This window comes from Petaurus breviceps, unplaced genomic scaffold, assembly GCF_028583685.1.
Source record: "Petaurus breviceps papuanus isolate PSGF00001 unplaced genomic scaffold, PetGlider_PUasm1.0 37, whole genome shotgun sequence".
Lineage (NCBI taxonomy): Eukaryota > Metazoa > Chordata > Mammalia > Diprotodontia > Petauridae > Petaurus > Petaurus breviceps.
In genome coordinates this window covers 36,400,122-36,417,832 of record NW_027186296.1, presented here as the reverse complement: position 1 = coordinate 36,417,832, position 17,711 = coordinate 36,400,122, and the positions used below count along the sequence as shown (strand labels likewise).

Sequence of the window (17,711 nt, the reverse complement as noted above, 5' to 3'; positions counted from 1 at the left end):
TGAAATTAAAGACAGAGATTGTGAACTTGACTCTTTGCTTCTAGTCTTGCTGTTTTAATTTTAAATCTTGAATATTTAACACTGTGCATGGAGATCAGTTTTTTAAGAAGGGGGAAACAGTTTGGCAAATTGGCACTGGCTCACCAGTGCCTGTGCTAAGTACCTAATATTAAATACCTACCATAGTAGGTACTTAATAAGTGCTTTTTAATTTTTTAAAGAAATATAATTAAAAAGGCATTGTTTTCTTGGGAGAAACTGGGAGGACTGATGCCTACACAGTGATTTATAGAGGGTTGTTTTTCCTAGCTATTTCCTCACTTTGTTCCAAAGAAGGAACTAATTTGAATTTCCCTCCACAATGTGCAGAAAAGAAAATGGAATCATAGAAGGAAATCATTTAAAGTGTTAGGATTGGAGGGTATTTGGTGACATCTTGTCCAATATTTTCAACTCTTTCTATTCTGTGGAAGCCTATGGGGCTGCAAATCAGTGCAAGGGATTCTGAAGGGGAAAAAGTGATATGGAAAGGCAGCCCCACATAGCATGCATGTTAAGTTTATGTGAGAAACCATTAAAGATTAGTCTAAATTGCTCATATGACCAAAAAGTTGGTTTCTTACAGGTATAGAATCATTCAGTACACTAAAAAAAATGTGTAAAACAGAATCATTATATTATGTCATGTCATAGCATATATATCACATGGCATCACATGATAGCACATGTCAGCCCGAGTCCATAATAATTGGTATCTATTTCTTTTCTTTAAAAAAAAGTGTTAAAATTTTCTTTTGTACCAGTCCTATCTGTGGTCAATTGGGTGAACTTAGGAAAGTTGAAGAGGCAAGAAAGCAAAGGGTTAATAATCAGTATTCCCATAATAAAATAAATACAGTGCCTCAAAGAGAATATAATAATTTCTGAGGAAATACATTTTATGGGTTTTGTTGTTTTGTTAGTTCTAATTTGGGCCCTCTCTTAGTGATCCTGAGGTCCAGCATAGTTATGTTACCAAATTTTTTAAAATAGTCAGAAAGAGGAGATAACAAGATGCCTATGCCAGGTAGGCCTTGGTGTCCTGATGGATGTCTGGCTATGCATTGGAACAGTCTCCCAAAATATTGGCTTCTCAAAGCAAAGGGGAAAATGAAGCGTTTTATAGAGTGAATTGTTGCAACAAATATTGTTCTCAATTATAAAACTCTCTCTTGATTGCTAACACATCCTTCTCACTCATCATGTTATTAATAGCACTGTTAAATTCAGAATAACATTGATCTAAAAACAGAAGATATTCTAACAATTAGCTTTCTGTTATCTGGATGATCTTGAAGGCCCTATCCAGCTCTGAATCATGATCCTATGATCTTCTTTGTGTGACCGACTCATGGGTTGAAAATGGTGCCCTGTATGTCTGTATTAAGATCACAAGGTCATAGGTTTAGATCTGGAAGGGACCTTAAAGGACGTCCAATTAGACTCCCTTATTTTATAGGCAAAGAAACTGAGAGGGGTTAAGGGTAACACAGCTGGTAAGTGCCTGAATTAGAATCCAAAGCCCATGTCTTCCACACTCCAAATCCAGTGCTCTCTCCACTACACTACCCATCAGAAGCTTTGAATGAATGTTCACTTTCACATGTGCAAATTGTTTTTATAATCAAAGAAATGTGTGGTGCAGAGCATAGATATTAGATGACTTCCCCCTCCCCCCCAAATACCTAAAGCCATCCTGCCACTTACTAGGATGAATTCGATAGGTATGTATTGTGTCTACTCTGTACACAGTTTGTAGTAGAAACTTAAGCCTTACAAAATGGTGCTTTTAATCTTGACACTTTCATCCTTTGCCTTTGCTTTCTTTTCCCCATAAGGACCACAAGTTGTCAGTTATTTTTATGAGGAGGTGAGGGAAAATGCAATTTTCCTGGACCAGGAGTAGGGAACCTTAGGCCTTGAGGCCACATGTGGCCTTCTAGGTCCCTGGGTGTGGCTTTTGATTGAGTCCAAGTTTTACGGAACAAATTATTTTATTAAGGGGATTTGTTCTTTGAACTTTGGATTCAGTCAAAGGACCACACTTGAGGACCTGAAGGGCCATATGTGACCTTAAGGTTGCAAGTTCCCCACCCCTGTTCTAGACTATCCTGGTTATTGCTGTCCCCATGTTAGTGTGCTGGTAAATGTTTAACAACCAGCTCTCCAGAGAGAAAATAAATGTAAACGTGACACACTTTAAAATTTAATCTGTTAGCACCATTTTTCCATCACTTCCTTAAGTCTAGACAGTCAACAAAACAATAAATCAAGCCTTGGATCTGTAGAGTTTGCTCATTTCCAAGAGGTAAATGATCACACTGAAAACTTAGCTTTCATGATCTAGTTTGAGGTGGCTTAAACACATCCCTACCACCCACCTCTGTACTGATGCTATTCAAACACTGATTGTCCACCCAGCATCTTTACTTTCCTGAATCAAAGGGAACTATCTGACATCACAGCACTGTGTAGGGAAACTGAAGGGGTAGTGATCTCAGTAAAGCATGTCAGAAACCTAGCAACAAGTCTTAAAGCGTAGTAGGCGCTTAGTGAAGGCTTGTCAGATTTGATTGAAAATGGGAAATGGCATGTGATTCTTCTGCTGTCATACAAAACTGGTGTGTGTGTGTGTGTGTGTGTGAGAGAGAGAGAGAGAGAGAGAGAGAGAGAGAGAGAGAGAGAGAGAGAGAGAGAGAGAGAGAGAGAGAGAGAGGGAGAGAGAGAGAATCCGGATTTTCCAGAGTGTATAATTGGGGAGAAAAATGGGAGAGAGAGGAGGAAGATTAACGATCTTTCCTAAGAAAATCCTTCCAGGTGAGTTAGTTGCCCCTGGCTGTTTCCTGGGGAACTTTAGGGATGCATATTAATGCTTTGAACAAATTTAGATATCATTTAATACTCTGAAGCAGCAATTTATTAGCGATGCGATGGTGTCGGTGCACCTGGCCAGAGACCTTCAGTGTCCAGTGAACAGCTTACTTGCCTGTCAGGGAAAAGTCCAATCAGTGCTCTCCATTATATAAGAACTTACATTCTGGCTCTCCTCAAACATTACTGAGAATAGGTGCTTAGAAGATTTGATGCTCAATGGTACAAACGGGATGGGGTTTGGGGAGATGGAGGAACAGTATGTGACTTCTGGGCAAATTATTGGATTTCTTCAAGCTTTTGCCAGATGGATTAGTGTTAGATTCCAGGTTCTAGGAGTAAGTGGAACATAGAAGTGACCTATCTTGTTGCCTTTTTTTTTTTTAACCATCTCCTCTGCCAAGTTTGTCTTCTGCGCTTGGTCCATTGGTTGTTTTAGATTTTTACCTTACAGTGCGTTTCCTCCTTTCTGCCTTCCTCTCCATCCCCCTCACCCCCTACTGGATTTGGTTCATTTGCAGATGTTTTTAATAGAAGTTTCAGGTGCCAAGTGTTGCCTTCTGGGTTTTATTCTTTTTTTCTTCTTTAAACAAAACAGAAAGAGTATGCCAGTGCAGAGCTAATCTCAATATTGAGGTCATTTAGTGAGTTCAGCCTGGCAAAGGGCCAGCCCTAAGTTAAGGCACTCTGTTGTTCCCAGTGGAGAAGTCATGTGATCTCCACTCTAGCGAGCCCTTGGGTGGTTCATTGTTAATGCTGTAGGTTCAGTCATCTAAACATTTCTCCTCTGGCAGAATAAATAATCATCAATGGGGCACAAATGGGCAGCCAGGAGAAGGGAAAGGTGTAGGCTGCAAATCAGTCTATAAGTAGTCAAAGATATTTGGGAGATAACTTGGAGTGAAGGAAGGAAGGTGCTGGAGAGAAGAAAAATTTTATCATGGGTACTCAGGAATAACAAGTAAGTGTCTGGGAGTAGTACTTCTCTAGGAGTCTGGTCATGTTTCAAAACAGAGGTTAACTAACCTAAATAATACTATCTCAAAAAGCAGCTGTCAAACTTTTCTTTGGCTCAACTACACAGCTCCCCAGAACTGGCATCTTCCTAATTAAGTGTCAGGCTTCTGCATTACAAATGTTTTCCACTAGTTGCTTTGATACAGTGTTGTGTTGTCTGTTCAACATGTCCTTGGGAGATGCAGGGATGTTTGGCGGAGACCTCAGATCTGCCTGGGAGGGCCCACTGACTCAAGATGCTGTTACGATGAATTCTGAATTCTGAGATGTCCTAGACTGTTGGTCCTCCAAACTAATATTGGTGAGGGGCATTGTTTCAGTACTGGGTCAAACAAGGAAGCAGGCATGGGTGTGTTTGGCTCTGCTTTTTCGTCCTTAATGGGGTTGACTGGCAGTGGGGAACTAATTATGCTTTCCCTCCTCCCACTGGCCAAAGGCCACACAGTTCACTGGACCAAGGATAGGCCAGCAGGGGTGATCTGTTCAAGCAGAATTGGAGATTTCAGGTTGATTTTAAATACACTTAAACTTGGCCAGGAAACATAAAACCACAAGGTCACAGAGCTAGAAGGGACCTTAGAAAGGCCAATCCCTTTCTTTTATGAGGAGCAAACTGAGTCCTAGAGAGATGAAATGGTTGCTCTAGGTCACATACCTAGTAAGAGGCAGAGAAAGGGTTAGAACTAAATCAGGGGAAATGAAGATTCCCCTTCTTCTCCCCTGCTCTCCATGGGGTCTATTCTCCATAGAATTTGGCTCCTTTGAGCATAAGAATAGCCATTTTTTATTAAGCTTATACTTAAGCCATTAGCTACTAGCTATTTTTAACTAAATTTCTAAAACAATATAATCTTCATATTGGTGAAGGCTTGGCTCAGAAGGTAGCTTATCTCATCATGATGTCTGCATATTCTCTACAGAGCCAACTAGGTCCATCCCTGGAAGCCAGATGTAAGTTCCAGAGGATGTTGATGTTGCCCCCTCCTTCCCAGAGGGCTGACAGGGCAGGTTCCTTTTCCCAAGACCTCTGCCTCTCCCCACTCCTTGCACCACCATTGTTCCCAGTGGAGGGAGTCCAGTTCTGGGCAGCATCAGAAAGCTCTCATTTCCCTACTTTATGATAAGGGATTCTTAACCTGGGGTCCTTGGACTCTGAAGGAATCAGTGGATAGATTTCAGAGAGTTCATAAACTTGGATGGGGAACAGGATTACACCTATTTCAATATAACTGATTTCCTTTGTAATCTCAAATATTTTAATTCATGCTTTTAAAAACTTCTGAGAAGGAGTATATAGCCTTCACCAGCCTGCCAAAGGGGTCCATGACATGAAAAGGGTTAAGAACCTCCATCTTATATCACAACTGACTGTATTTTCCATATTGATGACATGGAAAGAACAGACATATCCAGGACCATATAGTCAGTATCAGAACCAGTGAGCCAATCAACATGCAATTTATTAAATTTACTCTGCACCAAACACTATGACAAGTGTTGAATATGAAAAAATAAAAATGAAACAATTCCTGCCCTCAAGGAGCTTACATTCTATCAGGTGAACAGCATGTCCCAAATGAGAGCCCAGGTTTTTCCTAACTCCTATATACTTTTTCCCATTCGTGTCATGAGATTTTAGGTATATAGATTTGATTGGAGTCACCAGTTGAACTAGAAATGAAATTGTTTGTCTTAAGTTGGCAATCCATAAAGTTGTAGCCATTGGACATCTACTGAGCCCCTCACTGGTTTGGAATACTTTTCCAACTTAGAGTTTTTTAAAGCCTTTAAGGGGGATAGGGCTTATGTTCTAGTGTGGTTATTTCCCCAGAGTAAGGATGTGCTATAGGAGGCAGAGAAGTAGACTCGAAGCCAGCACCTTAGTCTCAGCCAGGGTGAAATTCTCTTTGTTCTTTCATGGCTGGGCCACCATGACAGAATCAGGCACTATAGCATAGAGAACTTTTTGTTTTGTTTTTTTACTTTTTAGAGGAAGGAAGGTAGGGCAGTTGGGGTTAAGTGACTTGCCCAAGGTCACATGGCTAGTTTTGTGTTAGGTATCTGAGGCTGGATTTGAACTCAGATCCTCATGACTCCAGGGCCAGTGCTCTATTCACTGCACCACCTACCCACCCCTAGCATAGAGAACTTAAATGATATGTAAGATAAAATGAACCTTTCTTGGAACCTTTATGAAAAACACTGCTTATGGCACATAACATTTTGCAGTGACTTTAGGCTGGTAGATTAGAATAAATCGGTTACACATCTAGTTTACCTAGTTTTCAGCAAAGCATTTGATGAAAGGCCAAATGACCATACAGTTAGTTATTTGAATTTAGAACTGCTAAATGACTGGATTCGAAGAATAGTTGTTAACCAGTTCATGTCACCTTGGAAAGAAGTCTTTAGTGGAGTGTCCCAAGCATCCATCCTTGGCCCTGTGCTGTTGAACATTTTTATCAATGGTTTAGAATAAAGACACAGATGGCAGGCTTATCCAATATGCAGATGACACAAAACTTCAAGGGATAGCTATCACATTGGATGATAGTATCCAAAGAGGGAGAAAAACAAGCTAGAGGGTTGTTCCAAGTTAAATAAAAAGTTGAATAAGAATAAATGTAAAATCCTACATCTAATTTCAGAAAACTTTATAGGTATGAGGTGGGGATTTAGCAGTTGGTCTGAAAAGGATTGTAGGCATTTTAGTGGATTCAAAGCTTAATGTGAGTCAGCAATCCAATAGGGGAGCAGCCTCCCAACACACACACACACTCACACACACACACACACGCACACACAATCTGAGGCTGCATTATGATGTCCAGAATAAGGAAGGTGAGAGTTTCATAGCCTGCCCTACTCACACCACATTTGGAATATGGAGTTCATTTGTGGGTGCCACACTTTATAAAGGGCATTGGTAAGTTGGAAGGTGATAAGTATGATGAAGGACTTCAAATTCATATCATGTGAGGATCAGTTGAAGGAACTAAGAGAAAACTTAGGAACTTGAGAATATTAAGTATGTTATCTTTGGGCATTTGAAGGGCTATCATGGAGAAAAAGTAATAGATCTGTTTTGCTTGGCCACAAAGAATAAAACTAGGAACCAAGAGTGGAAATTTTGGAAATTTATATTTAGACCAAATTTAAGGAAAATCTTCCTAATAGTGAGAGTTCTCCAAAAGTAGAACGGGAAACCGTGGAATCTAGTGTGCTTCCCTCCCTGGAGATCTTCTGTTAAAGGCTTGGACGGTCACCATTTGTCAGTGATGTTTTAGTGAGGATTTTTATTTGGGAATGACCAGATGACCACTGAAATTCTTCCCAACTCTGAGATTCAGTGAGCTTAAAGTTTTCATTCAGTAGGTATGCTACTGAACAGATAGCAGTTCAAAAGAAGTGTAAGATGTAGCCCAAGGAACCAATTGGGATTATTTCAGACACACAGGAAATAATACGAGGCTATACCAGAGAACATTTTCTTATTAGAGAATCATCTCGGGAGATCTTGTCCAGTCACCACTTCTTCTGCAAACAAGTTGAATGATTTGGGGCAAGTAAGTCTTGAACTTAATTCAGTCCTCTAGTAGGACTGGGGTCAGGCTTCAGTTTCCTAATCTGTAAAGTGAAGGCATTAGACTGACCATAAAGATTTCTTTCAACTCTCTCCTATTATTCTGCCAATCCCATTTAAGTCAGGATGTATTTGAATGGTTCAGACTATTCATGCTACAAGTGTTCGTAGAAGGGAGAGGTCATTAAGGGGGTGAGCAAGTGGAAAAGTTCTCATGGTGTATGTGGAATTTGAACCAGTTTAAGCATAGGTTGAATTTGCTGGGAAAAGTACAGAGGACAGCCTGGCTAAAGCAACCGATTAATTAACAAGCATTTCATAATTGCCAATCAATCAACAGACTTTTGTTAAGACACCTACTATATATGCCAACTACTATGCTAAGCACTGTGATACAAGGACAAAAAAACAAAAAAAGGGACAATCCCTATTCTCAAGGAGCTTACATCCTATTGGGTGAGACAACATGTATGTATATAAGCATATACAGAATATTTTTTTAAAGTAGTTAGTTAAATACAAGACTGGGAGGGAAAGCACCAGCAGTTGGGAAATACACACACACACACACACACACACACACACACATATATATATATATATATATTTATATGTAAATATTCAAGGTGATTTTTTTGTGGGGAGGCATGAACAACTTTGGTGATCAGGAACAGCTTCATGTGGTGTGCGTTAGTTGAGCTCCGTAGAATCTAGAAATTCTAACTTGCTATTTGGGAAGAAATGAATTGAGATGAGTTGGGTGGAGCTGCATTAGTAAAAGGTCATCAGAGCAGTTAAATTTCTTCTTGGGCAAGAAATGAGTGTGGATAACTTTTGGGAACCTTGGAAGAATGACTAGCAGACTAATTTTTTAGAAGGGCCAGGATAATTTCACACTAACATTGAGTAGTTAGTGTAACCAACTGCCATATCTCCCTGTACCGAGGATGGCACACACTTGTACCCTCTATGATTAGGTTGGCTAGTTCTCTGAGGTGACTGACCTGTTGCCTTCATAGATGCCTTAAGCACTATTTCAGGTGAGACTTTGTAGGCTAAAATATTATCTGATAAATGAGATCAATATCTTTCCCATAATATCACCTTATGTTTTTATCATGCTTTATGCTTTTCAAAGAACTTTTTGTGATACTGTCTCATTTGATCTTTGCAAGTTTTACATCAAGAAAGGTATTGGAAAGGTGTTGACAGAATATATGGAAGCCTTACAACAATATATGACTTACATAAGACAAGTTTTATCCCCATTTCACAGATGAAGAAACTGGTCCAGAGGATTTTAAATGAGCTATGCATACAAGGTCACATAGCAAGTTTGTGATAAGTCTGGGAGTGGAATCCAGGTCTCCTGATTATCAAGTGTTTATCAAATAGTTATCAGTGTTTCATAATTAAATATAAACTTAGTAACCATCGGCAAAAAATCCAATTCTACAAACAAAAATAAAATATTGTCCATGAACTTATAAACTTTCCAGTACATATTCACAGTTTGTTAAAGGAAAAGTATACATTAATCTTAATAAGAGTTACAAAATAGTTCTATTTCTGTATTCCTTTCTGAACTTTTGAAAAACTCCTTTTTTCTCTGGATTTTGTTATTATCATTATTTTCATACCATTACTGTTTTTTCTTTCATCTTCATTACTTTGTACAATTCTTCTTCTTCATCTTCATCTTTTCTTCTTCTCTTCCTCCTCCTCCTTTTTCTTCCTCTTCCTCCTCTTCTGTTTCTTCTTCTTTGTGTAGTGATTCATAGTGGGCATACTATCCAATGACTTGCTTTGTGTCCTTTGTGTCTTGTACAGATCTGCAGCCTGTCACATACTGTGAACCAGCCTTCTGGTGCTCCATCTCCTACTATGAGCTGAACCAGAGGGTGGGAGAGACTTTCCATGCCTCTCAGCCTTCCATGACAGTGGATGGTTTCACTGACCCATCCAACTCGGAACGCTTCTGCCTGGGTTTATTGTCCAATGTGAACAGGAATGCAGCTGTGGAGCTCACCAGACGACACATTGGTAAACACATCCCCCAGTTCCCCTCCCTGCCTTCCCATAGTAAGCTAGAGCTGTTTGTCCCCAGCAGGCTTGAGCAGAGCTGGTATTTGCTGGGGAGCAGTGGGATGTGAATGGCCTAGTCATTGCTCCTTCATTGAGAAAGTACAAGCAACATCAATTCCTCCGACCAAGTTTCTAGCCTCATGCCCTGCTGTTCCCTGGGGATAGTCCTTCATCAGTGGTTATCTCCCCCTCTCCCACCATTCTTTTTCCTTCTTTTCCTAGATACTTCCACCTAAAGATAGAAAATTTCTGGAAATTTTGAAGGCAGGAAACAAATGAACTTATCTTGGGGGAAGAAATAGATGATGATGAAAAATGTAAATGTGTGCAATATGGGTTTTTTTTTTTTTTTTGGTTTATTCTTTAAGCAGCAGGTGATGCACATGGTGTTGCAGCAGAAGGAATTTCAGATTTGGAGTCAAAGGACTTGGGTGTAAATCCCAGCTCTGACATTCTCTATATTTTGTGACTTTGGGAAAGTGACCTAACTTCTCTGGACTTCAGTTTCCCCATCTGTAAAATAAGGGGATTGAACTAGCTGACCTCTAAGGGCCCTTCCAGCTACAAATCTGTGATGATTTGACTCTTTACAGACATAGTCACATAGTTGAGAAACATAAAAATGTATCATGCATGGGTGTAATTTGATTTACTTGTAAAATTACTGTTATATTTAGAGATATGAAGGCAGACAGAAAAGAAGCCAAATTGGGGAAAACATTTTAATATGTGAGTGTATGTTTAAAAAGCACAATTTCTAAAGGAAAAAAAAACCAACTTGATTTTTCTAGGCCTTAGCATCTCTATTCCCATACTTCTCTCTAGCTCCCAACTCAGACAGCACAGTTGTCCATCTGCCTTCCTCCAACAACTGTACAGTTATCCCTTCCACATCGTGACTTTCCCCATCATAGTTTCAATATATATTATGGATCGGCATAAGAAATTAAATGGGTATTTTGGGAGAGTTTTTCAGAAGCCACAGATGACATTTGAAGGCCAGCAGATGACACAGAAAAAGTTTATAAACTCAGAAATGCATAAAATGTATGTATAGTATTGTATCACATCAACATATTTAATCCTTTAATACCATAATAATTCAGGCTTCTTCTCTAGGATGAAGGGAAGGCCAAAGTATTTTACACGGATCTTTCTAGATTATGGAGATGCCTAGCTCCTAACCCCCTTGACGTGGAAGGGATAACGGTATTAGAGTCCTATCAGCATCTCCTCTGTCCCCTAGATACCAGTCCCACAGAAATGACAAACTAGGGTGGAGGAAATAGGAAGGGCAGAATGAGTACATAAAGCTTATTTTATGCCAGCTTTCTTCCTTTTTGATATGCTCAGTGCTGTAGAACATGACCTAGGGCTTACATCCCTGATCTTTTCCTTGGTTTTCGTAAAGAACACAAACACTGACCCTTCCCTACTAGAGACAGAGAACATCACTGTGGGGGGAGGAGACAGAGAGAGACAGAGAGACAGAGAGAAAGAGAGAGAGAGAGAGAGAGAGAGAGAGAGAGAGAGAGAATGTTAGAGGCTTTACGTAATTGGATTTGAAACAAGTTTAAAAATAGTTTGTCCATCTGGGGTGAATTTAAAACAAGATGGAAAATTGTATGTTAAGCCTATGGAAAGTTGTGGGTTTTTTTAATGGAAAGTTTTTTTTTTTTTTAAGTTTCCAGGGGGTCGGGAGGGAGGCATATGTGATCAGATTCAGTAGTCACTACCTAAAAGCCAAAGCATTAGAACCCAGAAGGTAGGGGAAGGTCAAGGTAGGGAAAGGTCTGCCCAGTTTGGCAAGATGTCCAGAAAGCCATTCCTGTTTCTGAACGGGCTATCTTTTGTGAACTGAATTTGTCTTTTGCCTGAGCTCTTTTGGAGGATGTTGTGTTAGTTTTAGGGTTATAAATGTGGAAAAGTTACCTTGTCCATTCTTTTCAGTCATGTTTTCAATTGCTTCTCATCCTTTTCTCTCCTTTGGGGGGGGGGGTGCATTTGCAGGGCATTCACTGTCTTTTTTTGTGGGCCTTGTTCAGATTCAGAGTGGGAGGTAAAGTGCCCAGGCCACCCTTTAATTGAGTATGTGAGTTGGGGCGAGGAAGGTGGGGAGAGCACACACTTGCTACTCTGAGTTCCTAATCACAGTTTGTCTTGCAGACTGACAAGGAGTACAGTGGCTGTGCTTTGGCCACTGAACTCTGGTGCTGGGAAGCCCCAATATTTCCACTGGTGTTTGTTCCATAGGGAGAGGAGTGCGGCTCTATTACATCGGAGGGGAGGTCTTTGCAGAATGCCTCAGTGACAGTGCCATTTTTGTCCAGTCCCCCAACTGTAACCAGCGCTATGGCTGGCACCCGGCAACTGTCTGCAAGATTCCACCAGGTAATCCAGCCCCTGGCTCCCTACCCTTATTCTGAGAACCCGAGGGTATCTGAGTCCAGTTCTTTACTTTTCAGTCTGTCTTTGCTGTTCGTGTTTGCACAGCTGTCTTCTCATTGATTCCACCTTCTCAGGGTCTCCTTGGTTGCTTTCATGGAGTTCCTTGGGGGCAGACATGACATTTATCTAATTGTCTTTAAACAGTGGCTAGCACAGTGTTATGTGCCCAAGGGATGCTTAATAATTTCTATTTGCTGACAATGCAGGCTATATGGAGTCTACTTAAACTGAGTTTTAACATGTATGACTTTTGCTAGTTACAGTCTTCAAGATCCCCTTAGCCATGTACCTTGTTGGATGAGAACAAGGTTGTAACTCAGGCAAGACAGAGGCTGGTTGCTGGAGATCCTAGGATCATTGACATAGACCCAGAAGGGTCCTTAACGGTCATCTCATTTGACCCCCTCATTTTACCGAAGAGGAAACTAAGATCACAAAGATAGTTAAGTGGTAAAGTTTGAATTTGAACACAGTTCCTTTGCCTCTGAACCTAGCCCTCTACCATGTGTTTCCATTGTGCACAGCCTATGGTGTTTGACTTTCAGCTTGTGGCATATATTTTTGCCTCCCCTTTTGTACTGGTATTAGCAGATTTGCAGAGAAAGAAACAAGTCAGGAGTCCCAGAAAATAGAAAAGTTGGAGCAGTGCTTGCAATGCAAATTTGAGAATAACTTGGAATTTGGGGGAATAGGGGTGGCTTTAGTGGTAACTGCGGGAACAGAAGTGAAAGGAAAAAACATTGTAGGGGTGCCAATGGCAACTAGGTGGCACAGTGGATAGAGGACCAGGCCTGGAGTCAGGAAGATTTGAGTTCAAATCCAGTCTTAGATACTGTGTGACCCTGGGCAAGTCATTTTACTCTGTTTGCCTCAGTTTTCTCATCTGTAAAATGAGCTAGAGAAGGAAATACCAGACCACTCCAGTATCTTTGCCAAGAAAAATTAGGGCCATAAAGAATAGGACATGAGTGAAAAACAACTGCGCCAACACGGAGATATCGACCTCAGATCATTGTAAAGACAGACTTCCAACAGACAAGCTTTCACAAAGTAGAGTGGATGGTATTGAAAGCCGTGGGTTTCTTGCCCCTTCTTTATCCCCAGTAAAGACTAGGTGCGCCCCACCCCCATCAGGGAAAAGATTGAGGGGGATTCTCAGTGTGCTAGAGGGCCTCTCCGCTACTTTCCAACTCAGAGCTGGATTTCTGTTCCTTTGAACTTTTCAGTTTTTTATCAATTCTTTTGTTTGCTGGTGTTGTTATTTTTCCCTCGAAGGGGAGGGAGAAAGGATGGATCGGAGGGCCCCAGTGCTATTGATTAGTAGATAAAAGGTTGGTGTGTTCTGTCTGACATCATTGCTTCTCGCCCTTTGGGATTGCTACCATTCATTTTTCTTTCTCTGATTTACATATTCCTGATACCAAACAACAACAACAAAAAAGGGACTATTTTGGCAAAAATGGGTTTTGTTGATAGTAGTTCTCCCTTTCCTCCTCACTTAGCCTTTTCTAACTGCATCTTTAAACCCACTTTTTTAGAGATCTTTCATTCTATGGTAAATAAATTATATGCACTAATTCAGTTAACTAAAGAATTACTTACACACACACACACACACACACACACACACACACACACACACACACACACACACACACACACACCCCTACGCCCCTTCTCTTACTCTGTCTCCACATCCCTGCCCTCTTGGTGCCAGTATCTGGCCAACTTCTAGAGGGGTTTCTAGCTTGCTGTGTAGAAACAGAAGCTACTAGGGGCCCATCTGCCAGGTTTCTTCCTTTGTTAATTTGGAGCTGTGTTACCACTTTAGTCTGCATATCAACGAAGGCAGCCTTCCCTTCTGACAGCATAAAATCTCCTAGTTATCAATGCATCAAATTTCACTTTCCCTCTGCTCCTTGTACACCCCCAAAATCAGCATGAAATTTGGTCCTATTACTTGCCTTGGTTTGTTGGCTGAAGCGATGATAAAGCTTGCTTTTATCTGCTGTTCCATCATGTGGAGATGTTCCAGTGTAATTACACACTTCTCTGTCCCTCTACTGTGAGGGGCAGAAAAATTCCTGGGTCAGCACATTAAACCTTGGAAACTTAGGTTTGGTTGTTCTTGAGTTTCTATAAAGTTTCATTAAGTCACCAATCTTCTAATGGCTCATGGCCCACAGGAGAAAGTCCTAATGCCCTCTTGAATTCAATTGTAAGTGCCAGCCAAGCTGTCCCTTTAAAAAATGCTTCATGTTTTCATTCTCTGGGTTATCTCTACCCACACTCCCACCCGAAATGCTGCCTCCCCCTTTGAAGCTTTCTTTGGTCATCGCAGCCAGAAGTGAGCATCAGAGGATCATGGATTTATCAGTCAGTAAGCATTAAGAGCCTGCTGTGAGCCAGACACCATGCTAAGCACTGGAGATACAATTAGAGGTAAAAGACAGCCGCTGCCCTCAATCAGCTCAGGATTTAATGGGGCATGGAAGAGACTTTAGAGGACTATTCTTTCAACTTTTAACATGCCCCTTCCATCTTAAGCTCATCACCTCTTATCTCATTTCTTGTTCAGTTGTGTGTGACTCTCCATGGCCTTATTTGAGATTTTCTTGGCAAAGATCCTGGAATGGTTTGCCATTTCCTTCTCTAGCTCATTTTACTGATGAGGAAACTGAGGCAAACAGGGTGAAGTGACTTGTCCATTGTCACATAGCTAGTAAATATCTGAGGCCAGATTTGAACTCAAGGAATATGGAATATTGCAGAGGATCTGTAGGCCAACAATAAAGTTTTTGTCTTCTGCGGAAGTCTCCCATCCCCTGTACTGATGCAAATTCCACCCAAAGATTGGGCTCATTTATTCTATATAAAGCCTTCTCTTCACTTATTCTATATAAAACCATTCCAGCCCATTATGAGCATTCTCTCTTTCTACAATGCAACCTACTGCCTTAATTCCATACTCATGCATTCTTAAATTGTTTCCTATTATGTGTCTTGTCTTGCTTAAATAGAATGTCAGATCCTTGAGGGCAGGGACTATATTTTATATTTCATATAGCACTCAGATCCTTCCCCCACACCTAAACATAAGACTGATAATGTACCAACTTTTCAATAAGAAACTTTATGGAGATTTATGTGTATGTAGTACTTACCATGTGCCAGCATTGTGCTAAGTGCCTTTTTACATACAGCATCTCATCTGACCCTCACAGCCACCCTGAGGTGCTAATTATCATCTCCATTTTACAGTTGAAGAGACTGAGGCAGACAAAAGGTTTAAGTGAGTGGACATGGGTCACCCACATCTAGTGTCTAAGGCAGCTGGATCTGGAATCAGACTTTCTTGGCTCCAGGCCCAATATTCTCTGCTCCTCTGAGTACCCTAAACTTTACCTGGTAGGGAAGAAAATTCAGCCCAAACTCTCTTGAGTAAAAGAGATAACATTTTGGTTTTGTTGGCAGGATGCAACCTGAAGATATTCAATAACCAGGAGTTTGCTGCCTTGCTGGCTCAGTCTGTCAACCAGGGATTTGAGGCTGTTTACCAGCTGACTCGGATGTGCACCATTCGCATGAGCTTTGTCAAAGGCTGGGGAGCTGAATACAGGTCAGGTCTTTCTTTGGTTTGGGGTTTTACCTTCCAAGGTTGCACAACTGCAAGGGAAATTATAAAATTTTAGAATATTAGGGTTGGTGGGGGCATTAAGAAAATCACCTAGTCCACTACTCTAAACTCTACTGATGAAGAAATTGACACCTGAGAGAGGAAGGGATTTATTCAAGGTCATGGAGACAGTGGGACAAGAGTTGAGACTCCCTGACTTTTCAGCTTAGTTCTTTCCCCTTATGGATTTTGCCCAAATACAAGTTATGTGTTTCTCCCGACTTCCTTTGCCTGGCCCCTCAACACTAGAATCAGGAAAACTGAATACACTGGGAGGATAATCCCTGGCTCTTAGAATGACAGGAAAAATGAGAAGCTGGGGTGACAAGAAGGTGGGCTTAGCATTTGCGAAGGGAGAAATAAAACTGCCTAGGAACTGGATGCTTCTTAAGATGGCTCTGAGGGTGACCCAGATAAGAAGCCAATTAATATAGCTTTCACGTGCAGTTGGTTGCTTTAAATTTCTCATAGATCCATAAATTGTTCAGGTTTAGACCCTAAAATTCACATTTTTTAAAAAGCATATAAACAGACATTCCCAGATATACAGAGCTCTTTCCCCTTCTTTATGCTTCCCATCCTCCTCCTTCCAGTCCCCATCTCTCAGAGCAGACAGCAAAGGGACCAGAGTATCAGCTTTGTGATCCAGTCCCCCACAAGTCATTCCTCTACTTCTCATTTTTCCAGATGTTTGGAGTCCATTTTGTTTTGCAGTCATTCTGCACCCTGGCCAAACCCATTTCATTATTGGCTCTAGGCCACAGCTTATAATGAAATCCAGATGAGCATGACTTATGGAAAGTTAGATTCTCATTAGAGTATTTCAGTCAGTCAAACCCCTCATCTCAAGTTTACTGTACCTTAGCTGCTGGTTTCTTTCTTTTCCCCAGTGGCCCAGAGCACAGAACCATGGTTTGTGCAAGGAACTGATTATTGTGAATAATGTTTGATCCCTGGCATCCCTCTGTAAACCAAGATGGGAGATAACTGACCATTCAAACAACCAAGGTGTTTAGACCTTGTGAGCTCTATCCATTCCACGGACAAGCTCCTCTTCCAGCAAAATGCCCAAAAGTCTGTTTAAAAAATAATCCATAATGGGGAATTAACCCAGGTGAAACCCATCAGCTGATGTGCTGCCAGCAGTTTGGATCTAGGGATAAAGATAGAAAGTCAGAAACACTGTGTGGAAAGCGAGATGGAGCTGGAGATGTAGACGTGGGGTCATAAGCAAGGTAGGAAAATAACACATGTCTGCAGCTGATCCTGACTTCAGGGGGTGGATAGGGGATGTTGATCATCTGTGTTCTTCTCCAGGCCCATTCTACTTGGTCAAAGCTTCACACTAAGAGAGGAAAATGGTGCCTCCAATTGGGAATAGTCGCAGGGGTTGGTGCTCCATCACTACCCTTTAACCCAGTATACTTGGGAAAGGCTCTGTAAGGTGAAAGCCCTTCCCTAAAAGGTACCATACTAGTAGACAGAGGATACTGGCAGCACACCCATTCCTACAGGCACGTGTACAAACACCCCGTCACCACCAACTGCCAACTCCATTTAGTCTACCTAGCGGGACTGAGGGTGTGGCCTCTTCCCAGAACAATCCTGCTTTCCTATTACAGACATGCCAAGAAGAGAATTAGGTTACAACTCTTCTCTCATTTAGGCAACTGAAGGCTCAAATTCTTAGTCTTCTCACCTTTAGTTGGCAACCACATTAATCCCTCTGCTCAGAGGAAGTCTTGGAGCTCGCCTCAGAGCAGCGTCATCTCTCGGCACCAATTTAGAAAGTGCTTTGGGGAAAAGAAATGTGTGGCGTGCCTTGGTTTTTTCCAGTAATTGTTCCATGAGTTTCTCTACTTTAGTCCTCGTAAGAATTTCCAAAATAATGCAGTAGACGTGAATTGTTTCAGTGTAATAGGGAACTTGAGTGTAAGTTTTAGGACTGACAGGCAGTTTGTTTTAATGACAAATAAAATACTTGGATCAGAT

At 41.1% G+C, this 17,711-nt stretch overlaps 1 protein-coding gene across 5 annotated transcripts in view; it reads left to right on the top strand.

The window, feature by feature from the left end:
* The window catches only part of SMAD3 (SMAD family member 3), a 167,234-nt gene that overhangs the window by 145,283 nt on the left and 4,240 nt on the right, over positions 1 to 17,711 (top strand). For 3 of the 5 annotated variants that reach the window (XM_069098228.1, XM_069098232.1, XM_069098230.1), the window contains exons 6-8: positions 9,341 to 9,553; positions 11,849 to 11,986; positions 15,518 to 15,662. In XM_069098228.1, the coding sequence (XP_068954329.1) occupies positions 9,341 to 9,553; positions 11,849 to 11,986; positions 15,518 to 15,662 (496 nt within the window). The remainder of the gene's footprint in view (positions 1 to 9,340; positions 9,554 to 11,848; positions 11,987 to 15,517; positions 15,663 to 17,711) is intronic. The other 2 variants (XM_069098231.1, XM_069098229.1) reach the window with 2 other exon arrangements.